We start from the raw sequence: 25,094 nt of genomic DNA, 5'->3' as shown, positions 1-25,094 counted from the left end.
TCCAACACTAACAATGCAATACAATGTTAACCATACAGTCAAGTGCAATCTTCTCTGGAAAAACTGATAAAATAGAGGACACACTCCATTCACACTATAAACTATCTTGGACCATAGGGTCAGTCCAATTTAGATTTTTTTTTGTTCCTCCATATGGAAGCTACTTTCACTCTGCAGCTTGGCAGACAATAGTTCCAGAAACCTGTCTCTGCAAAATTCCCTACAGTTTTGGGCTGTGGGGGTGTGGTTCAGGACACATTTGAAGTTGATTTCAGATCCTGATTGCTCTGAATCTGGTAATTGTAGTTTTCTGGTTTGGAAAAAATGGGAAACAATGATTAATTAACCCAGGAAGTATCCAGTTATGGTCTGCTGAGAAAGAAGGGGCAGCATGAGAACAGAATGCACAGGTACAAGGCTTGTGCACATCTAGGTTAAAATAAGTCAAGGTATGTTACAAGTGAAAGTGCCAATGATTTTACCTCTTTTTTTTAAACAACTCTCCAGTCATAATAAATATGCTAAAAGTTAGTCCTGAAACCAGAAGTGAACCCTGCTGGGGTGAAAAAAAGCAGAACAGCTACAGGAGAGCAGTTACAGAGGAGCAGCACTGGACTTAAAATGAAAGAAGCCCTTCCTTTCCAATGCCCTACAGTCCCCCATTCCCATTATTTGGTAATTTAGTGAAACCATGCATTTGCTGAGATATCGTCTAATTTCCCCTTTAATATTCTTCTGAGTCTATTCCAAGCTCTAAAACAGGCGAGCTGAATCTCTGGGCTCCCCATTTAGCCACAAGGCCATTTTGCGGAAGTCACATCCACTTCCCCTATACCTGATGTCATGGACACTGGGGTAGGCACAGGCAGGGCTTCAAAGGAATAATCAGGAACTTAAAGTGGATTCCCGATTTTCCTTTGCTGGAGCAAGGTGTGCTCCCAATTGCCCATTAGTTGATGGGCAGCAGGAGTGCACCTTGTTCAAGGATGGGGAAGCAGTTTTCATTCAGTGAGTCTAAAAATTAATTCATGAGAATATTATCCTCATGCTCCTTTTTTTTCTTGCTCCAAAATAAGAATTTATATAGGGAATCTTATTAATTCCTGTTCCAAGCCTTCCCTTTGATTTATTTTTTGGAGCAAATTATACTTCTCTAGCATTAGGCATTGGTATTAGATAGGAAAATATGAGACTATTTAACATTTAGTATGGTAGCACTATTTTGGTCTCAGACTACCCTCAAACAGCAAGGCTTCTGGACAAAGGCTAAGCAATTGTAAAGAAATATTTTATGGATTTTTAGATGAGAAAGGCATATATTATTGGCTTCCTTGTATCCTACAGCAGATTCAGCACCAGAGACAGAGACCCTCCAGCTGACCTGTAGCACTGATGTGCTTTACTGAATTTCAAACCTTGGATTGCAGGTAGGCCTATGTGCTTTTTGTAATTCCACATAAATGTAGAAATATGAGGTACATGGCATTGTGAACAGAATTCAGTTTGCTGAGAACCTCAGTTATCATTTTAAAAAGAATCTCCTTCCCTGGTAAAAATAGGATTAAAGGTATGTGGGCAATGCATGATGAGTCTCAGATGAGTGGCTGAGTAATGTTTTCAGGGGGGCTTCAGTGCCGTGCATAGATCTTTATTCCTCTCCCTAACAAACAGAAGCAAACTCGATTACTCAAAACATGCATGCAAACATGCTCAATTTAAATAAATTATATAGGTCACAGAGTCAAGCTTTTCTTGGTGCAGAGTTTAGGTTACTCTACCACAGAATTACTCCCTCTAATAGTGAACTCAAATAGTCTTCTCAGTGACTACTCCAATTGGTCATCAGTTATAAACATTTTAAGAATTTGTACCTGAACTTGCTTGTTTTCCTCTTCCCTCCCCATTCTTTTTCCTTTTGTATTGTGCCTTTTTCATTGTAAGCATGGGCCAGAACTGTCTTGTCCGTTAATAACTATATCTACTCAGACAATGTTAGGCACTTTATAAATGATAAAATAACAATTAGTTTGGATTAGGCCTTACCTTCTCCTGCTACTTGCTTTTCATTTCAGCACTCTACTTCTTGACTGACCAAGGCTACTAACCCTGGAGTAGAGGTTACTGTAAGTGAAACCTGCTTTTTAGCTTTGATCTGATATCTAGGGGCAGAAATATAAGTTGTAAACAAATAATGTGTGTAACAAAAGCTTGACGGTTGCTTTCCCTAGGGAAAGACCAGGTGTAGGAGGAAGATTTGGAGCTGAGAAGTGGTAGGGTAAGGGAAATGGGTTATTAAGTCTCTCTCTCCCTACCACTTCTTCATTCCATGCCAAATCATCCCCCCCCTTTCCAGGCTTCCAACCTCCTCCCCAGGTTTTTGTACACTTGCATACAATGTGCAGTCAGAACCTGACTGCTTCTCTTTTAATCTTTTTGTGAATTCTAACCATCTAGTTTTGACTATTACATATTTTGAAAATACTAGCACTCATGGGACCTAGTTGACAAGCATATCTATTTGGAACAGATCTTGACTTTTCCACGATGCATAATACCCACATATCCTTAAGGACTACATCTGTTTTGCACATAAACTCCCTTTCTTCCTGCTACCGGTGCCAGCAGTTGCCTTGGACTCAAGAGCCTATTCATTTCATTAACAGTAGGCTGTCCATTCACAAAAATACTGGTCAGACCACTTATCATTGGTTGGAACTGTCACACGCAACAATAATTTCTACCATTACGTTGGCCAAAGAATTCTTCTAGTTGGAGGTGCTTAATAATTACATTTGACATGCCCAAGCCATAAGAAGACTGTGCATTCTGCTTCTAGCTCACAAAGTCTACTAAGAATAGTTTGGGTACCTAATCAGATATTATAGCACAACTCTCCTGTGGTAATTAGTACCTCTTTGACTAAGATACCTCCCCCTCGTTAGCACTACAATTGTTAAGAAAATTGGATGTAGCCTAAATCAACTACAGCACAAAGGGCCAATCAAGATCTGACTCTGTGTCTAAGGCAAAACTCACAACTCCATTGGTTATGATATTTACGGTATAGGAAAGGTAAGTTCTCATGAATATAGACAGAATTTTAAAGTTTTTAAATGTTTATAAAGATTTTTCTTTGTATAATTTTATGTTATAAGCTTCCGTGAGCTCCGTTTTGGGCAGAAAGACAGGGCATAAATATGATAAAATAAATGAATATTTTATTTGCAATGAAATAAGTCTGATATACATAACACATTTTGGGACTGCAGATGCCAATGTAGATTTCAGCACACTTTGGAGAACTGGAGACAAATTCAGATGAGTGAGGATAATAAAATGTGTCTGACTCTGTGAAATAAGAAAGCTAGGAGTTTCTGAAAATATTAGCATATCAGAAATGCTGTTGAGCTCTGGCAATAGGTCAGATGCCATTAATGGATCTAGCTCCATCTTTGTTGGTTTGTCTATCTCCTTGTGCTTCAAAAGTATGCATCTTGTCCCATGTGTCTTTGCCTTGGTTAGTCTGAATTGGAGTGATGGGTTAATTAATGTTTCATTTGGTGCTCAAAACAAGAAAATATAGCACAAAGTAAATAGATCTGTGTCTCAGTCATAAAGCTGGGCAGGACTGCAGAATGTAGCACAGGGCTACCCCAGCCTCTAAGAGTATGGAGATGGATTCTCCCAAGCACAGTCATTTGATTACAAACCAGAGGCCAACTATTTAGGAGACACAAAAAAGCCGTCACTGTGGCAAACAAAGGCATAGTGAGAAAGATGTTTTCATCATCTCAGATACAGGAAGTAGGCAGGAAATCTCTCAAACCGGACTTGCCTCAGACTTTTCTTCAATAAAGCTAGCAGTTACTGTGCCTGATTCTAGGGCAGCCACAAAAAGAGACTCTTACTAGCCACCAACTCTCTTAGGGCTGATAAAGGTAAAGGGAACAACAGTTGTTATTGCCACCTCCTCCACTTTCCCATCTCCTGTGCCTTTATTAGCTGAACGTCAGAAATTAATCAGGGAAACATTTCCTTGTAAGGAGCTGTGATAATGGAAAACTATACCCATTGAATTTTTGTCTGCCATACAACCATTAAAGGCACAGACTCTCTGTCAAGGGTCGGCCGGGGGTGGGGGACGATGTCAGCTGGTCCTCGACAAAGGCGAGCGGTTTGCATGCGACCCTTTTGATACAGGAAGGCGGGAAAGCGAGAAAAGGCTCCTTCCCTTCGACACCTGATACGAGCCGCTTCCCTCGTGCCAGGAAAAGTTCACACTGACTCAGTCTTTCAGGCAAGGTCAACGGAGGTGTTATTTACCGTCTCACTCTCTCCCGCAGCCTCCTCATCTCTCCGCAACCGCTTCAGCCCCGGTCACCTCCTGGACGGGAGAGGGAGAAATAGAGCAGAAGCAGGCTTGCTCCGCTACGTGCGCTCCCACCGGCAGCGCCCTTACTCCGCCTCCTGCCCGGGCGCGTCCCTGAAGCGTCCCACCGGCCCACGCGCGCTCTCGGCTTCGTTAGTTAGCTTTGACGGCGGCGCGCCCTTCCTAAGCAACCCCAGCCCGGCCTTGTTTACGGCAGCCGCAAAAGGGACGTAAAAGCGCCGCCTGGGCGAAGAGGCTGGTTGAGGTAAATGCCGGGTGTTCTCAGTGTGCTTCGGGGGAAATGATCTCTGTTGGGGGGCGGCGACGGGATGGGTGGGAGCTCGACCTTCGACAGCGTCGGGTGTCCTCCGGGCTCAGCGGAGGGGCTGGCTAACGTGAGGCTTTGCCTCACGCACCAGGGTCCTTGGCTAAGAGGGACGGAGGAGGGAGGTGTCTCTTTGCTCCCACTGTGCCTGCGGGAATCAGCTCATGAGATGGTGGGTGGCTTGCGCTGCGTGGTCCCCGGAGAGTGCCTTTGCCGTTGGCTGCCCACTTCCACCTGGGATGGCGCGTGCCTCTAGGCGCCAGAGAGAGGACGGAGGGGGGAGCCGCCGCCGCAGTTAAGTGTCCTGTCAGTCTTGGAGCCATGTAATCGGAGCGGACGATCTTCGAATGTCACTACCAGGACAAGTCAAAACAACAACCCGCTCCACTCTGACACAAGCACCACGCCAGGGGTTGTGTCAGGTACGGGCGTGACAGCCTCAGGATAAGTTTGCACCTAATGCAACCATTAGTCCAGCATGAGGCCATTAGTCCAGCACTGGCCCTGACTGGTAGGGGTCCTTCAAGGTCTCGGGCACAGGTCTTTCCTTTAACCAGAGATTGAACCTAGGACCTTGCACATTTAGTATTATGCGATCAGCGTCCTCTTTACAAGTGGACGGGTCCCTGCACAGAGACAGCTTACAATGCTCATGTGCAAAGTATGTGCCCTGTTACCATGTTATGGCCAATAATAGTGTGATGCTTTCACCCTCTCAAAAGAAAGCTCAGGGTTTCCTCATTTATCTTCCCTGGGGTCTTTTCTACAGCCTGGTCATCTGTGGGAGTGGCACAGTGGTTGCAGCAACTGACTTTGGATAGGATCTTGGCATTGTGCTTTTCCATTATTACCTCCAGTTTGTGGCTGTTGACACTGGTGACTGAGTGCTTCAGACCTGCTTATTTAATTGCAGGGAATTACTGAGCAAGGGTCTGGCAACATTCATTAAAATTTTCAGCTACAGAAGATTTCTGGGACTAGAAATGACAACATTTCAAACTTGGGAGAGTTCAAGAAAAACATTTGGAATATGTGTCAAAATATTAATAATTGCGTTCATTTTGTATCATCCAGGGGCTTAAATAAAGTCTTCTGTTTTATCTCTTTAGCTTATGTTCTTGTCTTGGTGAGTTCTGTGTGAAAGTTTTCTTCCGCTCTTTCCTGTATCTTTAGTCACTATTTGTAAAATGACCTCTCATAATCCACTGGTGCCTACAGCCATACTACCCTGAACATGCCCAATCTTGTCTGTTCTTGGAAGCTAAGCAGGGTCAGGACTGGTTAGTACTTGGATAGGAGACCACCTGTGAATACCAGGTGCCATTGGTTTAGAAGAAGGCAATGGTAAACCATCTCTGAATACCTCTTATCATGAAAACCCTATGAATATATACAAAAAAGATGCATAGGGTCGCTATAAGTCATAATCGACTTGAATGCATATTAACAGCAACAATGCACTGGCGCACGCAGATGGGTGTTTTCTGCTTCTACTAACAGCAAAGAACTAATAAAATAGTTCATTTTCTAATGGAGGAATTGGGATCTCCAAATATCCCTGATTGACAGAAGCTATTTATTAAAATTGCTCCTTGATTTCACCCTTGGATAGGTCCTGATCCTTGTCCCTGAATAAGCCCAAATTCTCCTAAATTAGCTTATAGTTGTGACTAGCAAATGTTAAAGCCATTTTGGGGACCACAAACTAATAGTAAGTCTTTGCTCAACCACATTCTCCATCCAGAGCCACCGTGATGAACAGGATAGCCTGGCCATGTTCACATGTCATGCTCCAACAAATTATGATGAGTAAGTCCAGAACAAACTATGGCTTACCATGCACGAGCTGATTGCACCTGTTTTGCTCCTGGGGAGAAGATAACTATGATCCCTGGTTTCGCATTATGTTCAAACCAGTGGATGTGGTTTGCTTTGCTTCAAACAAATCACAAATATAACCCAAGGTTTGTTCTGGACTTCCTCATTATGATTTATTTGAGAAAAACAAACCATGACACCTGGATGATGATGATTTTAAATTCATATCCCGTTCTTCCTCATAAAAGGACCCCAGGGTGGCAAACAACAAGTAATTAAACAATAAAAACATCTTCAAAGCAGTTCCTCTACAGATGCAGACTAGCATAAAGGTCTCTACTTAAAAGGCTTGTTGAAAGAGGAAAGTCTTCAGTAGGTGCTGAAAAGACAACAGAAACAGTGCCTGCCTAACATTTAAGGGTTTTTTTCCTCTGCACACAAATGGTGAGGAGCAAAACAACCCAGTATAGATGTGTTCATGGTAATCTATGGATTGCACAGTTTTATTATAATAATGTGCAAACTCTAATTAACTATATAGAAAAAACTATGGTTTGCTATAATATGCAAATTGAGCCAATGAGATATTCCATACTTGGACTGCTCTTCCTCATGGAGGAGCCACCATCATGCTGTGGTGATCAAGAAACACAGTTGCAACAGAAAGCCAATAACTTCGAGTTTCAGGTGCCCCATTTATTATGAGCACTGTTGCAACTTTCCAAATTAGTGGATCAGGTATGTAGTCTTTGACTTCAAAATTCACAGTGAAAGCTGTGAACTGTTTCATCATCCCAATTGTATAAATATAGCTTGGACCCCATTTCCATTATTGTGCTATTAATGGTGCTTTTTAGAGTAAGATTAACAAAAAATAAGGGTCCCTGCCCCAGTCTAAATTTTGGCAGGAGGTGAGAACAAATAGTGAGGAAGAATGGGAGCAGCAAGAATGACAAGTATTAAATGTGAGCAAATGCAGTTATATGTATTTTGGCTTTGTTTCAGTTGGGAATAAGGATTACAAAGTTAAAGAAAATGCTTCATGGGAAAGGTCCTCATGCTGTAGATTATTTTACTTTTATGAAATTTATGAGAAGTATTCATGGACTGATGCAGATAGTAACTCAGCCTTTACTCAGTTTTGGCTGTGGCCAGGGTGATGAAAATGTGAAATAATAAAGCATAAAACATATACAGTGTACTTCTCTCATCAAATGAATTAGTGCTGCAATTCTAAGAGCAAATCCCATTTTATTCAGTGAAACTTACTTTTGAATGGACATGTATAGGATTGTACTCTAAAGAAATTAAAATTAAACATAACCATCATGTCCTTTTAGACATTTAATTCTGAAACTGGTAGGCATCAATTAGATATTGCCTCATTTATTTGTTTTTCATTATAAATTAGTAATTACTTTTCTTTGAAATTGATGGGGAAACTTTGCAATATATATTTCAATAGTACTAGAAATTAATTTGCTATCTTTAATGCATTTAAATAAAGAACTGCAACAGCTGCAACTGTAGTTTCTGGTTACCCTTTTAGTAGTAAGGAGGCCCACATTTTCTGTCTCTAAATCTCTGAGCATCCTGGTTTGTTTATGAGTACGTTGGGCTTTCAAATGTCACATTTTTGTCTGTTAAACACTTGAAGCATTCCTGGTACTTTTCATCCTCTTACATTAATCTAAATACTTTGTTTCAGATAGACCAGAACCTTATGATACTTTACAACAATTGAAATCTGTCAAATACAACTTCAAGGCTAATAAATCCATGAGTGGGAATCGATCTGCGAAGAAACGATGTGGGGAATTGCAGTTGGAATCCCCTGTGCGCTATGGTCATGTTCCTTCTGCAGGATGTACATTAAGCAAGTTGATTCAATTGCCTACACCTCCTTTGTCAAAGCATCAGCTAAAACGGTTAGAAGAACACAAGTATCAAAGTGCTGGACGGTCCCTGCTTGAGCCACTAATGCAAGGTTATTGGGAATGGCTAGTTAGAAGAGTACCAGCTTGGATTGCCCCTAATCTCATTACAATAGTTGGACTGATAATAAACATCTGTACGACCATAATATTAGTGTTTTACTGTCCGACAGCTACAGAGCAGGTAAGCTAAAGTTTTGCAACACTTTGTCTGAGAAAGGGGTTGTACTCCCATTGAATGGCTCAGTAATATGTTTTACTTTGGTGTTCTGTGAATAGACATATATTCACTAATAGGCAAAAAACGGTTTAAGAATGTACTTATAGCCAGCAGATATTTCTATCAAACTTTAAAAAGTAGGAAAATTGGGCAGCTATAGTGAATGCACCAGAGGAACAGGAGACCTGACCTCCTCTCTGAGATATTGTACCGCACTACAAATTTGTAAAAATCCAAACACAATTTGGGTTGGTCTTTCACAGTCATATCCACTCTCTGTGTAGCTTGGAAGAATTTGGTAACATTTGCCTCTGAGCATATGGTGGAAGAAAGGGGGAGGGGAGAGGAGAGGGAGATGGGAAAGGCAAAGGCAGGTCTGATCATTTGCATGCATATGGAGTTCAGTGGGATTTATTCCTGTGCAGTCATGCTTAGGATGGGTGAAACTGACCATGGGGGAAGGGAGAGGGAAGGGGAAGGAGGGTGGAGGGTGGAAGGGACAGGAGGGAGAAGATAGGGAGGAGGAGGGGAGGGCAGGTTTGATCATTTGCATGCTTATTCAGTTCAGCGGTATTTATTCCTGTACAATCATGCTTAGGATAGGTGAAACTGACCGGGGGGGGGTAGGAGCAAGTATCTTGAGAAGTGTCATTTGTGAAGGGCACTGAGAGTTGTTAGGAGACTCCTATTCCCCTCACAGAGCTACAGTCACCAGAATTCTCTGGGAAGAGGGACTGACTGTTAAACTACTCTGGTCACTGGAGCTCTGTCAGGGGAATAGGAGTCTCCTAATAACTCTTCAGCTATGGGGCAGTATACAATGCAATAAATAAATAAACTTTCAGCACCCTTCACAAACTACACTTCCCAGGATTGTTTGGGGGAAGCCATGACTGTTTAAAGTGGAAAAACTGTTTGGCGCGTGTGTGGCCACCTGATTAGCCAAGCCAAACAGTTGTGAGTCTGACTTTTAGAACACTGACTGTTGGTTCTTATTAAGCATGCCTGCGCTATCATAGACTCATGTTAAGTTTCTTAAATTAATTAAAAATCAGCCATGCATTTTTTTAACTTTTAAACTGCAGAAGATGAAGGTCAGAATATGGGGCAAGGTCAGTAATAGGATTACAGGTATTCTGTGAACATGGCTGATTTTTAATTAATTTCAACAAATTATGAGACCACTGACAGAAAAAAGTCCAACAGAGTCTAGATTGTTTTTCTCTTGTTTTACACTTTGAACTTTAGATTCTCTCTGAGTGTTTTGTATATTGCCATGAAAACTTAGAGGGTTGTTAAGCAAGTTCAGGACTATAAGTTTTGTAAGATTTTGTTTTGAAATGATTTTATGGGAAGCAGCAGAATGGCATGGAGTTATTTTCAATTTAACTTGGTGGAATGCGAAAAATCCATGCTGGCTATAGTATACAGCCACTCTTTTGGCTGTACAGTAGGACCCCGCTTATACAGCGGGTTAGGGACCAGGTCCCCGCCGTAAAGCGTAAATCATTGACTTTAATGGGTCGCGTCATGCGAAAATGATGGCAAAATGGCAAAATCGTCTTTAAAACGGGGAATTTCCCCTGATTGAAAGCCGCCGCATCAGCGGAACGCCGTAAAGCGGGACCCTACTGTATAATGAAAGTTTTATTTATGTATTTTTTCTTATAACCTCTGAATTATTAGAAATTTTAGAAATGTGCATATTCACATAATACCCTAGCACATTCCTCAATGATTTTAAAATAGCATGTAACATTGTGTACTTTCACTTTGTATACTATCACTAGCACCATGAAATATCTGCTGACTGATGTGTTGTAGAAAGTGAGAATGATAGAAATCTTATAACATTTGTAACAAGAGCAGAGATATCAAACGTACAAATGAAAGTTATCTTAGAATATGCCTTTCTCTCAAGCTCAGATGCTAGTTTACTTTTGTAATCCTCTGAAATCTGGAGATGTAAAATATTTTAAAAGGTATGTGGAAAAGAACAATAGCTGAGCTTTTTATTCAGACAGAAAGTAGCCCTGAAATATTGGGGGATTCTGCAGTTAGAAAACCACTGCAAGAGATCTCTCTTCTTTAATCCAAGAAGCTTTCTGTAGTACATGATCTCAGCTCTCCTTCCATCTGTACTGCTATGAAATATGTACATAATAAGCCCTAAGTGACTCAGCACCCTACTAATGAAACTTGTTAATGCTGAAATACCTGTGTTTCTGCCTTGACTCATGTAGTGTTTCATGGCTGCTCAGCGGGATTCCTGATTGCAAATTTACATGTGAAAAAGGGATTACTACTGATCTGTAAATGATTGTGTCTAGCCAATCGATCATGTTTATCTGTATAGATGAAGGGCAGCTTATATATATATATATTTACTAAATAAAAATATCATGTTAACAGGATTTTAAGATGTGGAGAATCATCAAGTATTACCTAATTGATCTCCCTTATTCTGAGAGAGGACAGTGTGCATCTTAACTTCCCTGACAGATGCCTGTCCAGATTGGGGATTCTCAGGGGCGTCACTAGGGCAGTGTGGCAGGTGTGGGCCGCACCGGGTGACACCACCAGACAGGGGTGACACCCAGAGCTGCCACCCCCAGGCACCGCCTAGGCACTGAGAGCCTTCGCGTGCCGCGCCGGCTGCCTTCCTCGGCTGTTAGAAGGTGGAAGCGGCGGCAGCGAGGCGGCGGCGCGCTCCCAGGCCCTGTTGTTCGGCTGCGTGCGCACTGCGTGCGTGCGATCACTCACAATCTCAGGGAGAAGGCACTGCGGGCCACACCGGGTGACACCAACCCTAGTGACACCACTGGGGATTCTGCAACTTCTCAAAGCAGTTAGTTCAGTGGCTGTTCCAAATAGTAGGAACTTGTTTCATACCTTCTTGCATTTTTAATCTTATCAGTAGATAAGATAAATAATTGTTTTCTCTGCTTTTTTCTTCCCTGTGAATCTTGCTGGTTTTTTTCTTGGCTGACCATACTTTTTTTTTTGTAGGCTAAACATACTTTCTTCTTTTGACCTTTCTGACAAGTGATAATTTTTATAGTTCTTCACTGGATCTTTTCTATTTACCCACATCCTTCTTTAATTAGCATATCCTGAATTGAATGTGGTACTCTAAATGAGGCCTTAGAGGTGGGGAACCTCTGGCCCAGTTATGTTCACTAGGCTTCCCCATGTGGCCTACCATTCCATTTGGCCCAAGCCAGGCACATCTGCCAATCACCTGACACTATATATGATGTCAGATATAGGCAGGTACAAAGGGGGCTGAGCTGGGTCAAAAGGGACTTCTGAAGTGCTGATCGTGGGGATTACTGTTTGAGCACTATTCAAAGCACAGTGCAGGACTTTGAAGGCCTGCCAATCAGCTGACTGATGGAGCTTCAAAGCATAACACAGGGGTCCTTGCAAGCCCCTGTGCAGTGCTTTGCAGTCCCAACAATGAGCTGATTGTCTTTACTTCAAAGCTTAGGACATGGCTGTTTGCAGTGGGCTTTTAGAGGGTTGTGCTTTGAAGTCCTGCACACCTGTCAAAGTTGGCCAGTGGGGTTAGGGGAGATAAGAATCTGGTCTGCCAGGTGGATTCATTTTCCCATCCCTCACGTATATGCTGAAAAGACCAATATTACTGTTTTATGGGAAGAGTGGGGGATCTCAGGCCAGGGTCCAAATGCAACTCTTCAGGCCTCTGCCTTCCCAGGCCACACCCCTTCTTGGCTTGGCTTCACACCCTCTTCAAGTGTTTTTGTCTGGCTGGAATATGGCCTTCATCTGTGATAATAGCTTTTGCTTCCCTGGATGAAGAGAGATGTGTGTGTGTGTAGAAACCTCTGAATTTTACATGGTTGGAATATAGCCTCCGGTAGAAAGATAATATTCACAACCTTTGCTCTGCTCTCTTTTACCTCTGGCCCTGCCTACAACTAGTCTGCAGCCCCTGAGGTAATGTGGGCGTTGGGCTAAAAAAGGTTTGCCATCCTTGGTTTATAGAGTCTTGGAGAGATTGCTTCAATAATAAAAGCAAACATTTCATTGTCTCTTTTAATACCAGTTCAATTTATTTACTGATGTTAATTTTGTTTTTTTATTTACCAATAAATCCTTAGTAATGCTGCTGCCTGTCTCTATCTCGTTTTTTAAAACCTACTTTTCTCAGTTATACCCTTCACTTCCCATCCTTTGAATTTTTAATCTGTTTTGTCACAAGTGTTGTCCACTCTTTCGTCTAGATAATTAATGTGACCTGTGCATAACTCCACTTGATACTTTTTTCTAATATGACTATCAATTAATTATTACCTTTACCTTTTGGTATTATTGGGTAATTCCAATTGCTGCTAACCAGGCAATAACAACATCTGGAGTGCAAATGGTGTTAAGATTTTCAGGATCAATGGTTCTGGACCTACACTGCAAATAAAAGATCCCATAGACTGAAACTCTGGCATTTTATAAGAACCAGTTTACACACACTCACTCATTACTGCAGTTAAACTCTACTAGGAAAATATGGTACAGTATTCTGATAACAATCCAAGTGTCATGCTTTGTATCAGACTCTCAAAACACAACTGGAAAGGCCAGGAGACCTATTTTTTGTTGCTCTAAATATTTCAGATACTTCTTGGAAACCCATATATGCCATGGTTACTCAGGAGAGCATTTTATTTATTTGTTTGTTTTGCAACTGTCTTCCTTTTACATATTCATTTCACAAATATCAATGCAGGATTTTTGTCACCTTCCAGTCAATGAGCAAGAAGACTGCTTATTCCCAAGTAGCACAAGTATGTAATATAGTACTTAGCAATGAGCACCAATCCATGAGAAGTACAAGTTGACATATATTGGGTTACAGTTAAAATGCTGCCTCAGTTCTTTGAATAACTAGCTGTATACACTCTGACACCCTTTCAGAGTTGTTTGTATATTAAGACAGGAGAAGAAGATTTGCTTAGGCCTTTAAGGATGTTTAAATAGAGCAGGTGAAGATAAATACAACAGAGGCCATGAAATTATAGTCAGAGGTGTCATTTTAGGGAAGTATTGAAATATATATAAAATATTATATATGATATAAAATTATACTTTGCTGTATTGCAGACCACTGTTTCAATTTGCCTTTGGGGGGGCGTGGATGGATGGATCACCATATTTTTTAATGGCCCTGACTGAGAAGTTTCCTCCTGAGAACATCTCCTCTACTTTTCAGTGCAGTAATAATATTTATTTATATATTCTTACGAAACAAATGAACGTACAATTCACAGAAAGGAAAAGTGTTGCTAGGTCTTTACATGCTGGAATTATAATTATTCTGTGTTATCTTACACTGTTATAGACACAGTAAAATAATTTTTGTAAAAGTTTGCGGAAATGTCAGCTGCGGCAGCTAATAATTCAGCAGCCTGTTGAAGATATCAGAATAAGTTTTAGCTTCATCAACTTTCTTTTTTATTGCATAATATAGTTACTGCAGTTTGGTCCTAAGCCACTTACAATCATCTGGTAAAGCAGACAGGCCCGTTAACATACAATAAATGTTTATTTTTTTATGTAAAACAAAAAATTGCAAAAACAACATTTCTCTACAGAAGTTCAAATTGCTCTTGTCCCTATAGCTCAGATTTATTGAAAATATTTACTTTTTACTGTAATCTCCTTAAATGCGTTTGGGTAGTTAAATGTTAACTATTTCAAGGATGGTAGCAGTTTGTCTCTAAGAGTGCTCTATTCTGCAATAATAAAATACAAGAATCAAACATTCCCACTTGACCTTGGAGCCTTTGAAATTTACTTTTTATTTTTGGAAATGTTATGAAATATTGATTTAGATTGTTTGAGGCTTGGCCAAATTGAGCTCTGAAAATCCCAAAAATGCTAATTCCTTTTTGTATCTTTAATTTGGCCAGAGATGGCTGTTTTACTGCTTCACCTGCTAGAGTTGAGTACAGCTTGAAGGATCCCCCCCGCCTTTTCAGAGGTGCTTCTGGTCCTGGTATGGATCTAATGTGTGGCAGCTTGCTAACTCATAAGAGAGCTAGTGAAATGCTCAAATGTGGACAAGCAATTGTATGAACAAGTAACTTACTGAGAGCTTTATATAGAAATGACATGTTACAACATCTCAGGAATTTGGAAAGTAACCTAATCCTGGATATCATAAAAGCTTGAAAATATCTATGTCATATAGAGGCAGATGCACTTCCCTGGGGAGAGTGTTCCAAAGACAGGAAGCCATTGCAGGTTTAAGACCCAGTTCAATGAGAATTACTGTCAGGTATCCTCTACAATACCTGAATATTTGGGAGTGGGCCCTATTGAACAGAGTGAGCATATATAGAATTGTACTGTAAGGGTACTTTGTGCAAGCCATTTCATCACAGGAGATTCATCAAAACTCCATGCCATCAAAAATTAGATCATATTATCCTGATTATTGTATGCCGCAAGCAAAAGGAAAATCAGCCAATTGTTTTTGATCTGCCTAGATAGAAAGAAAAGTATTGGATCTTACACTTGTGCATTCTTTAAACAATGTTTATCAAACAATTCACTAAATTATGAAGTTTTTGCATCCTGTTTAGTTTTAATCTTAATGTAATTTGTTAAAATTTTCTTAATTCATGCACATAATGCACATCAATACTAGACACAAATAAAAGCGAGAATATTTATAACCTTTTACAGATAATTACAAGTGTGAAGATTTGTAGCATGTTTGAACTGTATCTAATTTAAGACCCTGTAAATGTTTGTTTATATTTTACTGCTGTCACATACTTTCTCTCTTAGGCACCTCCTTGGGCATATATTGCATGTGCTTGTGGCCTTTTCATATACCAGTCTTTGGATGCAATAGATGGGAAGCAAGCAAGAAGAACCAATAGTAGTAGTCCTTTGGGAGAACTTTTTGACCATGGCTGTGATTCACTGTCCACAGGTATTAATTCATATATTACTGAAAGATAAAGGTTTGTAAAGCAATTTTACTCTGGAGGGAACTGTGGATACCAGACTGGAAACAGATAGAAAAATCTTTGGTGCTCTGGAAATAATGTACTCTTATTATGTAATCCTGTGCCATCTCTCAACATTTAGCTAGTATGCTTAATAGCGAATCTAAATTTCACTAGCTAATTTAATCCAACTTTGTCGCTAGAGGCCCAGGTGACCTCAGTGACTAGGAGTGCCTTTTACCAGCTTCGGCTGGTGAGACAGCTGGGGCCATTTCTGGACCGGTATAGCCTGACTACTGTTGTCCACGCACTGGTAACCTCCAGGCTGGATTACTGTAATGTGCTCTATGTGGGGTTGCCCTTGATGTTGGTTCGGAAGCTGCAGCTGGTGCAAAATGCGGTGGCGAGACTGCTCACTGGGGCAGGGTATCGCCAACATGTCACCCCGCTGGTGAAAGAATTGCACTGGCTGCCCATTTGCTACTGGGCCAAGTTCAAGGTTCTAGTTTTGGTGTACAAAGCCTATAAAGCTCAGGACCAGGATACCTGAAAGACCGTCTTACCCCTTATATACCCAGCCGATCACTGTGCTCTGCAGGTGAGGGCCTCCTGCAGATACCATCTTATCAGGAGGTCCGTTCTGCACGATATAGGAAATGGACCTTTCGTGTGGCAGCACCTACCCTGTGGAATTCCCTCCGTTTGAATATTAGGTAGGCGCCATCTCTGCTATCTTTTCGGCGCCTTTTGAAGACTTTCCTCTTCCAACAAGCCTTTTAGGTTGAGACCTATCCCAGTCTGCATCTGTGTTAGAATTGCTTAATATGTTTTTTAATGCTTTTAACCCTTTTTTAAAGCTGTTTTTTAATGTTTTTATGCTGTTTTGGTTTAATTTATTTTAAGATCTGTTTTTATGATGTTTTAAAGTGTTTTTAGCTCTTTGTTTAATGCCCTGGAGTCCTGCTGGGAGGAAGCGCGGGATACAAATGAAATAATAAATAAATAAATAAAATAATTTCACGATAGAAGTTTAACTCTTTATTTTAAAAAAGCCATTTAAGGAAATTACTAAAATACTTGAAATATTTGTGTATTTAGGTTTTTAATCCACCCCCTGTCCAAAATCTTTGAACAGAGAAATAGTATTGTTGTGCGCCTCCCCCAGTCTCCGAGTGGTGAGATTTTATTTATTTATTTATTTATTTATTTATTGCACTTTTAAACCGCCCTTTAGCAACAGGCTCTCAGGGCCGTGTACAACAGAATAAAACCACATTTAAAACCAGCGAATGTGGATTACAACATATAGGTATAAAAACACATTAAAAACAGATTAAGACAGAATTAATAAATATTACAATTAAATTAACTATAAAATTAAAATTAAAACTAAGATTAAAATGCCTGGGCAAAGAGGTAGGTCTTTACCTGGCGCCGAAAAGATATCAAAGAAGGCGCCAGGCGTATCTCGTCTGGGAGGGCATTCCATAATTCGGGGGCCACCACCGAGAAGGCCCTAGATCTCGTTATTGCTCTCCGGGCCTCCTTGTGAGTTGGAACCCGGAGAAGGGCCTTCGACGTCGGGGGTCCCTGCGCTCCTCCAGGGTTTGGTTTCCTTTGGGGAAGAAGGTCAATGGAGACTGCGGTGTCTTTATGAAATATGGTTTATTTATTTACACACATTCCAACCTGAGCTCAAGGATGGAGGGGGTTCAAGGCATCAGCAGCCCAATATCCATCTGGGTTGCAGGAGGCACCCCAAAGGCCATGGTGCAGAGAGTCAGTCTCTCTCTCTGCCTCCCTTCCAGTTCCCAGCAATTCTCTACACACACACAAAACTACAAGCACGACTTCTGCTAGCTGCCAGGAGTGGGGGGGAGGCTCTCCTGCAGAGTTTAAATGAGAAAAGAGTCTCCCTGGCCCATTCACCATTGCTAGGAAGCTGATCGGCCCATTATCTTACCTGGCAAATCTATTTGGTTAACAAAAGACTCATTTGACCAGCAGAGAGTTCCTCATTCCAAGGCACAGGATTCCAAATCAGAGGCTGGAAAGGTGACCCACAGGAATCTTCCATCCCAACCCCCATGCTCATAACAGTATAATAAAGTATAGCTGAGCCAGAACTGAGGCCTGGTTCACAAGTCACATGAAGCCATAGTTAAAACAAACTGTGGTTTATTGTAAACATGCCACATGGCTGTGTACACTACTGAAATCACAGGCACTTCAATAATCCCTCTGTTGCTGCTGCACTGCTAGGAAACAAACCATAGTCTGTCTTAGTGTTACATCCAAGCCCAGACTCATGTTTCCCCCCTTACCCCAAAACAACCATGAGCAGTAAGCCAAGAACAAACCTTCTTTATGTAGTCTGGAGAGAAACAAACCATGAACTCTGATTTGGACGTGATGCTGTGTCACTTAACGGCATTTTCTGGCAGGAGTGGGAGATGAATGAAGCACTAAGATACTGCACATTCACATTAAATCATTGTTTTAACTGTGGTTTAATGTAATGTGTGAACCAGATCTGAGTCTTAGTTTCATTTTCACTTCATATTGTTGAAAAGCACCATAGTTTCCAGTTTGCTTTTAACTGTTCTCTTGAAATTTCATCCATTTTCCATATAAATCCTGAACATAAGAAAGGAGTGTGCTGCAAAGGCTGTCTTATAAGACCAAAGAAATTGAGCTAGCCCACATGGCACAGCTCTGAAAAGCTCCTGAGCTTCAGGTACAAAGGTTCTATGCAATCCCTAAACTTGTCTAACCAAGTTTGAGACCAACTCATAGTTAGGCAGAGGCCTTTTATATTCCCTGTAAACTCTTCCCTTTGTCCATGTGATGGACCTGCCTTAATCCCAGCCTTGCCTAAAGTTACATGGGTAGGGATGGTTTATAGAGAATGTATGTAGGAACCCCGCCTTTGCATTAGCTCATTCCAGTCCTGATCAGATATTCTCAGGAATTGCAAGCTCCCAAGGCTCAGAAGCTTCTACAAACAGTGCCCTAGAAGCCCAAAACGTAGCCTTTACACTTTTTTCACAGTCTGAGCTGCAATTAATGTGCAGGATCTTGATGAAAAGCACACAAACACTTTCAGTGTGTGCGTTATTTGCTTAGCTGTTGGGACCTTTTGTCATTCTCACAGACCATCTAAATTTTGACATGAAAGTGGTAATGTATGACATTTTGGCACACTTCTACTATAAGCCAGATGCTAAATATAAAGTAGAATAAAACATTAAGTGCTTCCTTATTAAATATGGAGGTGATTGACTTTCGGTCCCCTGGCAGTTGTGCTGTGGGGTGCTGCAGGGTACCATCTTGTCCCCCATGCTGTTTAACATCTATATGAAGCCCTTGAGAGCGGTCGTCAGGAGATTTGGGGCAAGGTGTCAGCAGTATGCTGACAATACCCAGTTCTATTTCTCTGTAAAATCTGAATCGGGAGAGGCCATGCAAGCCCTGGACTACTGCATTGACTCAGTGGTGAGCTGGATGAGGGCCAGTAAACTGAGTCTGAATCCTAGCAAGACAGAGACGCTGTGGGTTGGGGTGCCCAAGTTTGGATAATTGGTCAGCTGCCTACTTTGGATGGGGTCGTACTCTCTCTGAAAGAGCAGGTCCGTAGTCTGGGGGTGCTCATAGATCCATCTTTGTCGCTAGAGGCCCAGGTGACCTCAGTGGTTAGGAGTGCCTTTTAACAGCTTCAGCTGATAAGACAGGTGTGGCTATTTCTGGACCGGGATAGCCTGACCACTGTTGTCCATGCACTGGTAACCTCTAGGCTGGATTACTGTAATGTGCTCTATGTAGGGCTGCCCTTGAGGTTGGTCTGGAAGCTGCAGCTCGTGCAAAATGTGGCGGTGAGACTGCTCACTGGAGCAGGTTATCACCAGCATGTCACCCCGCTGGTGAAAGAATTGCTCTAGCTACCCATTACCTACCAGGCCAAGTTCAAGGTTCTAGCTTTGGTGTACAAAGCCCTATACAGCTTGGGACCAGGATACCTGAAAGACCGTCTTACCCCGTATACACCCAGTTGATCACTGCGCTCTGCAGGTAAGGGGCTCCTGCAGATACCATCTTATCAGGAGATCCATTCTGTACAACATAGGGAACGGACCTTTAGTATGGTGGCACTGACCCTTTGGAATTCCCTCCCCTTGAATATTAGGCAGGCGCCATCTCTGTTATCTTTTCTGCGCCTACTGAAGACCTTCCTCTTTCAACAAGCCTTTTAAGTTGAGACCTTATCCCAGTCTGCGTCTGTGTTGGAATTGCTTTTTAATATGTTTTTAAACCTTTAAATATATATATATGTTTTAAAACCTTTTTTAAAGATGTTTTTAAAGCTTTAAAAATGTTTTTAAAGATGTTTTGTTTTAATATATTTTAAAGTCTATTTTTATGATGTTTTATAGTGTTTTTAGTGCTTTTGTTTGCTGCCCTGGGTTCCTACTAGAAGGAAGGGCGGGATATAAATCAAAATAATAAATAAATAAATAAAATAAAGCATTATTAAGAACCTCCCTACTAAAATCACTAAGCAACAGTCTCATCCAGCTGGAACCATAATTTGCTAAGATGCTTAAAGATACATATGTGGTTGAGTTCCTCTTCAACAACCCAAACTTGCAAAAGTCTCTAAATCTTGCATCACTTAGAATGCTGCTGTAGCTGTTGTAGCACGAGCCTCTGTTTGCCTGTGAACAGATGATAAGGGATTAGGGATGGGATCTGTGGCCAGTGCCGCTTCAAAAGCATTCCGTCAATCTAACAGGCAGTATCCATTTGAGGTCGTTCTTTGTCCACTGTCCCCTGCATTTACTGGTTGGATTTTTCCCCTCCCCAAAAGTATTGATATTAATATATTTTCTTTCAAGATATTGATATTTTCTTTCAAAGTATCTTATCTTTTGGAAGGAAATATTAATAAATGAAAGAAAATATTGATAAAGGAAAGGAAAGTGGCTTTTCCTCCCCCTCCTCCTCTGCTGTGACTGAGGCTGGCCAGTTTTCATATTAGCAGAGATGAAGTGTTTTCCTTTTGGAAAGGAAAAGAGAAAAGCAACGTTCAGTGCCTTCCAACCCCCACCTCCTCCTTGGCAAGCCCTGAGTCCCTTAACATAGGCAAGACTTGGCTTCTTTCCTTCTGCTTGGAGCTTGGACTTGAGTGGAGCTTGAATGGAGCGGGAGTGACTGAGAGAGAGAGAGAGAGCTGTACTGTTGTGCTATGTTGTGAGTAAAATCAATAAAAGAACAATATATTTGAGGGAATATTCAAGGGGTGAAAAACCTGGTGTCGGGGGAAGCCTCTGAAGTTCAAAGTAAAAAGGATCACTCTGCAAAGATGGAGAATATGCAAATCATTGAAAAATCCGGTGCTAAATCCAAATTCAGCAGAATTCTCAATTCATACAGCTATAATTTTATGTACTACATGTATTCATTTTTTCCATCTTGCTGTGGTGTCTTGTCAAATTGGCTTTGTAGGTTTTTATACTACTTCACGTACAGACTACCAGTGGTACAGCCAGCAAACAGCTATCACAAGCCATACAGCTATTGTGAACATTTTTGGGAAGTCCAACTTGGATTCCAACTGCTTGAAAAAAGCCCATTATCCTCATAGTCAGATTTTTCTTCTTGCTCATTATGTTTGCATAGTTATCAGCCTACCAGTCCTGGATCTGGGGATAGGCTACAGTAGGTTAGCTATAACAGAATTGGGCTGCCTGTGAATTATTGCACGTTACAGTGAAATTGTCTTGTGTGTGTCTACTTGGAAATAAGTCCCACTCAGTTCAATGAGATGTACTCCCAGGTAAGTGTGTTTAGAATTGCGGTCTAAATCATACAGTTTTTCAAACTCAATGGTAATTTATTTTCATCTTTTAAATGTGTAGCATTATGAATTCTGATAGATCTGAGAACCCACCAGTTTTCTTTAGTTTAGTTGCTTTGGGTATTGAGGTTTGTTTCCAGCTATACTTTATGCATATACTTGATACTGAATCTTAACATACTTATGATCATGCATCAAAAACACAGAACAGTAAGTGAGAGAGACTGCATACTACAGAGTATTGAATACATTTATGTGGATTTTTAAAAAATAATTTTATTAATTTTTTAGAATAGAAATGAAAACAATTGGCTTAAAACCAATGCACACAATTTAAACCTCTCCCATCCCATGTCCCCCCTCCCATCATGGTGAACACAAAGGAAAGATATATGGATGAAAAGCGTAAATAAACACTGAGGACAGTTTAAACAGAAATCAATCCTAACAATCCAGTTACAGCATTGGACTACATTAGATACAAATGTGGTCTGAAGTTGCCTCACGCATTCCATATTTGAGTGTGCTGGTGGGGGGCTCATCCATGCTCATTTTGGTTTATATATTCAACAAAATGGTACCATACTTAAGAAACATCTTTTTTAGAAGTTCCCCTTACTACTCTTAGTTTTGCTGTTAATTTTTCCATAAAAGCTAGATACCAAACCTTATGAAACCAATAATCAAGTGTGGAACCTTTAAGGTTCCTCCAGTGTGTCGTTATTGTGATCCTCGCTGCCAAATGAATATTTTGTTCTTTAAATCTCTGTTGAAACCATCAGAAAAAATTAATATTGCTACCTGCAGAATTCTGTCTATAACCTTTGCTGTTATTCATTGAATTATATAAAAAATTGAACACATTTATTTGTCTGTGCTTTGCTTTTGAAACCTGTAGTCTATGCTCATTTTAACTGATTTTTGTCTGCAGTGTTTGTGGTTTTGGGAACGTGCATTACTGTACAGCTGGGGACGAATCCTGACTGGATGTTCTTTTGCTGTTTTGCTGGAACGTTTATGTTTTACTGTGCACACTGGCAGACATATGTCTCTGGAACATTGCGCTTTGGAATGTAAGTAAATCACCTAAGAGAGAAACTTAATATTGTCACATTACATTGCTAAATGATTAGGTCAATCAGAATGTATTCGTATACCTATCATCTGTGTTACGGAATAGTATATTGAGCTAATGTTGTGGCCAAAACAAAAGTAGTACCAATTAACTTGATCTCCCTTTCCAGGAGCACTAACAAATCTGAACACATTTTCATCATACGGAATAATCATATTTAAAACAATAAGATGGCTTGTAAACAGCATGAATTGATTAAAAATAGTATGATAATTAAGGAAGTAATTCCCTATGCCATAGGATTCTGGTTTTTTCCAGTTTTAGGGCACAATCAACCCTCACTCACCCTGTTGCCAGCAGGGCTTTGCAGAAGAGTGGAGCCACCATGCTCATGGTGGCAATGGCAGAAACTGGGGGGACAGGATGATTGTCCCCGATTTGGGGGCGATGGTGTTGTACAATAGCAGTGAGACCAGCTCAGGATACAGCAGAGACAGGGCCATCTTAGCCCCACCCTTGCAACATTCATAGGCCAGCTGAATTGGTTGGAGGGACATTTTTGCTTAATCCAACATTCCCCCAGCCCCAGGTTGGTGTAAGGGGGGTTGGATTGCTCTGCTGTTCCCCATCTCAGTAGAGAAAAATAGCAAGTCTTAAAATCAGCTCCTTAGAGAGGAGTTTTGTTATGTTTTGAAAATTGTACAAACTTGGATTCACTAAAACTAAATAATAAAATAGCGTCATTCTAACTGTTAACCTCATGGTTAATTATCTTGGCAGAGTGTACATGCATTTGTAGCTAGCTGGTCACTGCTTAGTTAGAGAACCTGTATCCCCATCACTAATTGCTATCTTTTTATCTGCACTTGCCTTATGTTTGTTCTCTTAGGAAAGGGTAATTTTAATATGAAGAAGTAGGTTTCTTTCTGCCCAAGTTTTCATTATTTATATGCATTTATCTGCTTTCACATGCTGATGCAGAGGGAGAGGGAAAATGAGTGAAAAAGCTGAATCAAATGCACTAGGGTTCAATGTTGCATAAGAAACCTCAAACAAAAAAGCTGGAAGTTTTCCATATTATTGTTATGATTTCCAGCAAAGACTTTATTATGGTAGCAACTAAGAGTTCAAAGGGCAACAACAAAGAGTGTTGAGTAAAAAAAAGATGTTTTAAAGACCTGGGGAAAAGGACAATTGCCAAGATTAGATTAATGCATTATGTTTCTCAGAATTACACTAGAGTAAGATTTAACATTAATAGAAGTGCCTAAGAAAGGAATTGCTTTTCTCAGAGCATGGATAATATAAAATTCAGTAGAAAAGAGATGATGTGGGCCATTCATGAGTCAGTGTTAAGCTTAACTTTCTCTCAAACTCCCTCAGTTCCCTGCAAACTTCATCAGTATCTACTAAGATATGTGTATTGACATTTGCTTAGAAGTCTAGCTTTCCATTGCCCATCCTTCTCCTGACTCAGGATAAATGCTGTGTAGCTGTGTTATACTGTGATTTCATGTAACTGTCTTTGACCCACATTTCTGGATTTTGGTGAGCTCACTGAACTCCAGCTACAGGTAGGGTAAACACCAGGTTAGTTATTGCATGTCTTGAAACTAGGGTTGTCAGGTCAGAAGCATCCCAAACCCTGAGATTTCAGGTGTGTGCCCTAGTGATGTCATGGGGTGTGCCCTAATGATGTCATTAAGCATGATACGCATCAACCACAGTTGCTCGGACCATACCATTCAAACAAAAAAAATTATCTGATTGGAAATTCAGATAGAAATCTTAGCTAAGTGAGGGTGTTTCCAGGTGCATCTGAAGTGATGGGATCATTTCTTCTCACCTGAATAGAGAGGCTGGGTAAGGAACATTTAATCTAGCCTACTTGCTTCCGGCAAGAAGGGCTTAAGTGCCCTCAGGCCAGGCCAGTCACTAGAAAACCATTGTAGGAAGAAAGGAGCCTAATGTTGTGGAGATGTTAGATGGAAGCACTCAGGAGTAAAGATGGATGCCCCTGAAGGCTGCAATTCTAAACACACTTACTAAGGGACTAAGCCCCATAGAATTCAACAGGACTTACTTCTCAGTAGATATGGTTAGGATTGTGCTGTTGGTAAAGCTTGACTAGGAATCCTCTGCAACAATATCCATATCAAATCAGGGTTGGCAACCCCCTGCCTGGAATGCCCTGCGTGCCTTTTAACATGGCTGCTTCAAACTTCTGTACAGACTTAACCCTTTACTGCAGAGAGAGGTTTGAGAAATGAGTAAGAGTTAAGAAGATTCTCTACTCTTTCTTGCCTACTCTGTGGGCTGCTATAAACTCACTTTGACAGCCAAACGAATTCCAGCAAGTAATTTGACAGGGAGAAAAAACACACGGTTTGGTCTACCTTCATAGGCAGTAGATTGGGAACAACAGCAATTGAAGCGACACTTCCCAGGATGTGAATTCTCTTTTACCACTATTGGGCAAGAAACAAACTGTCATGAAACCAACATGGTGCATCATCAGTGAG

At 40.9% G+C, this 25,094-nt stretch overlaps 2 protein-coding genes and 1 pseudogene across 6 annotated transcripts in view; 2 read left to right on the top strand and 1 right to left on the bottom strand.

Moving 5' to 3' along the window:
* DRAM2 (DNA damage regulated autophagy modulator 2) overlaps positions 1–4,777 on the bottom strand; it is a 34,486-nt gene extending 29,709 nt beyond the window's left edge. The window contains exon 1 of one of the 2 annotated variants that reach the window (XM_061631825.1): positions 4,324–4,777. The gene's annotated coding sequence lies outside the window, so the exon portion shown is untranslated. The remainder of the gene's footprint in view (positions 1–4,323) is intronic. The other variant, XM_061631823.1, reaches the window with a different exon arrangement.
* CEPT1 (choline/ethanolamine phosphotransferase 1) overlaps positions 4,161–25,094 on the top strand; it is a 47,022-nt gene continuing 26,088 nt past the window's right edge. The window contains exons 1-4 of one of the 4 annotated variants that reach the window (XM_061631822.1): positions 4,161–4,634; positions 8,221–8,630; positions 15,480–15,627; positions 22,429–22,570. In XM_061631822.1, the coding sequence (XP_061487806.1) occupies positions 8,292–8,630; positions 15,480–15,627; positions 22,429–22,570 (629 nt within the window). In that variant the 5' untranslated portion in view covers positions 4,161–4,634; positions 8,221–8,291. Of the gene's footprint in view, positions 4,635–4,847; positions 5,117–8,220; positions 8,631–15,479; positions 15,628–22,428; positions 22,571–25,094 lie in introns of those variants that run through there. The other 3 variants (XM_061631820.1, XM_061631818.1, XM_061631821.1) reach the window with 3 other exon arrangements.
* LOC133388158 (5S ribosomal RNA) lies at positions 5,905–6,023 on the top strand (annotated as a pseudogene).

The sequence above is a fragment of the Rhineura floridana genome, chromosome 6 (assembly GCF_030035675.1).
Source record: "Rhineura floridana isolate rRhiFlo1 chromosome 6, rRhiFlo1.hap2, whole genome shotgun sequence".
NCBI classification, from domain to species: Eukaryota; Metazoa; Chordata; class Lepidosauria; order Squamata; family Rhineuridae; genus Rhineura; species Rhineura floridana.
The sequence above is the reverse complement of the archived record's forward strand: the minus strand, read 5'-3'. Positions and strand labels throughout refer to the sequence as shown.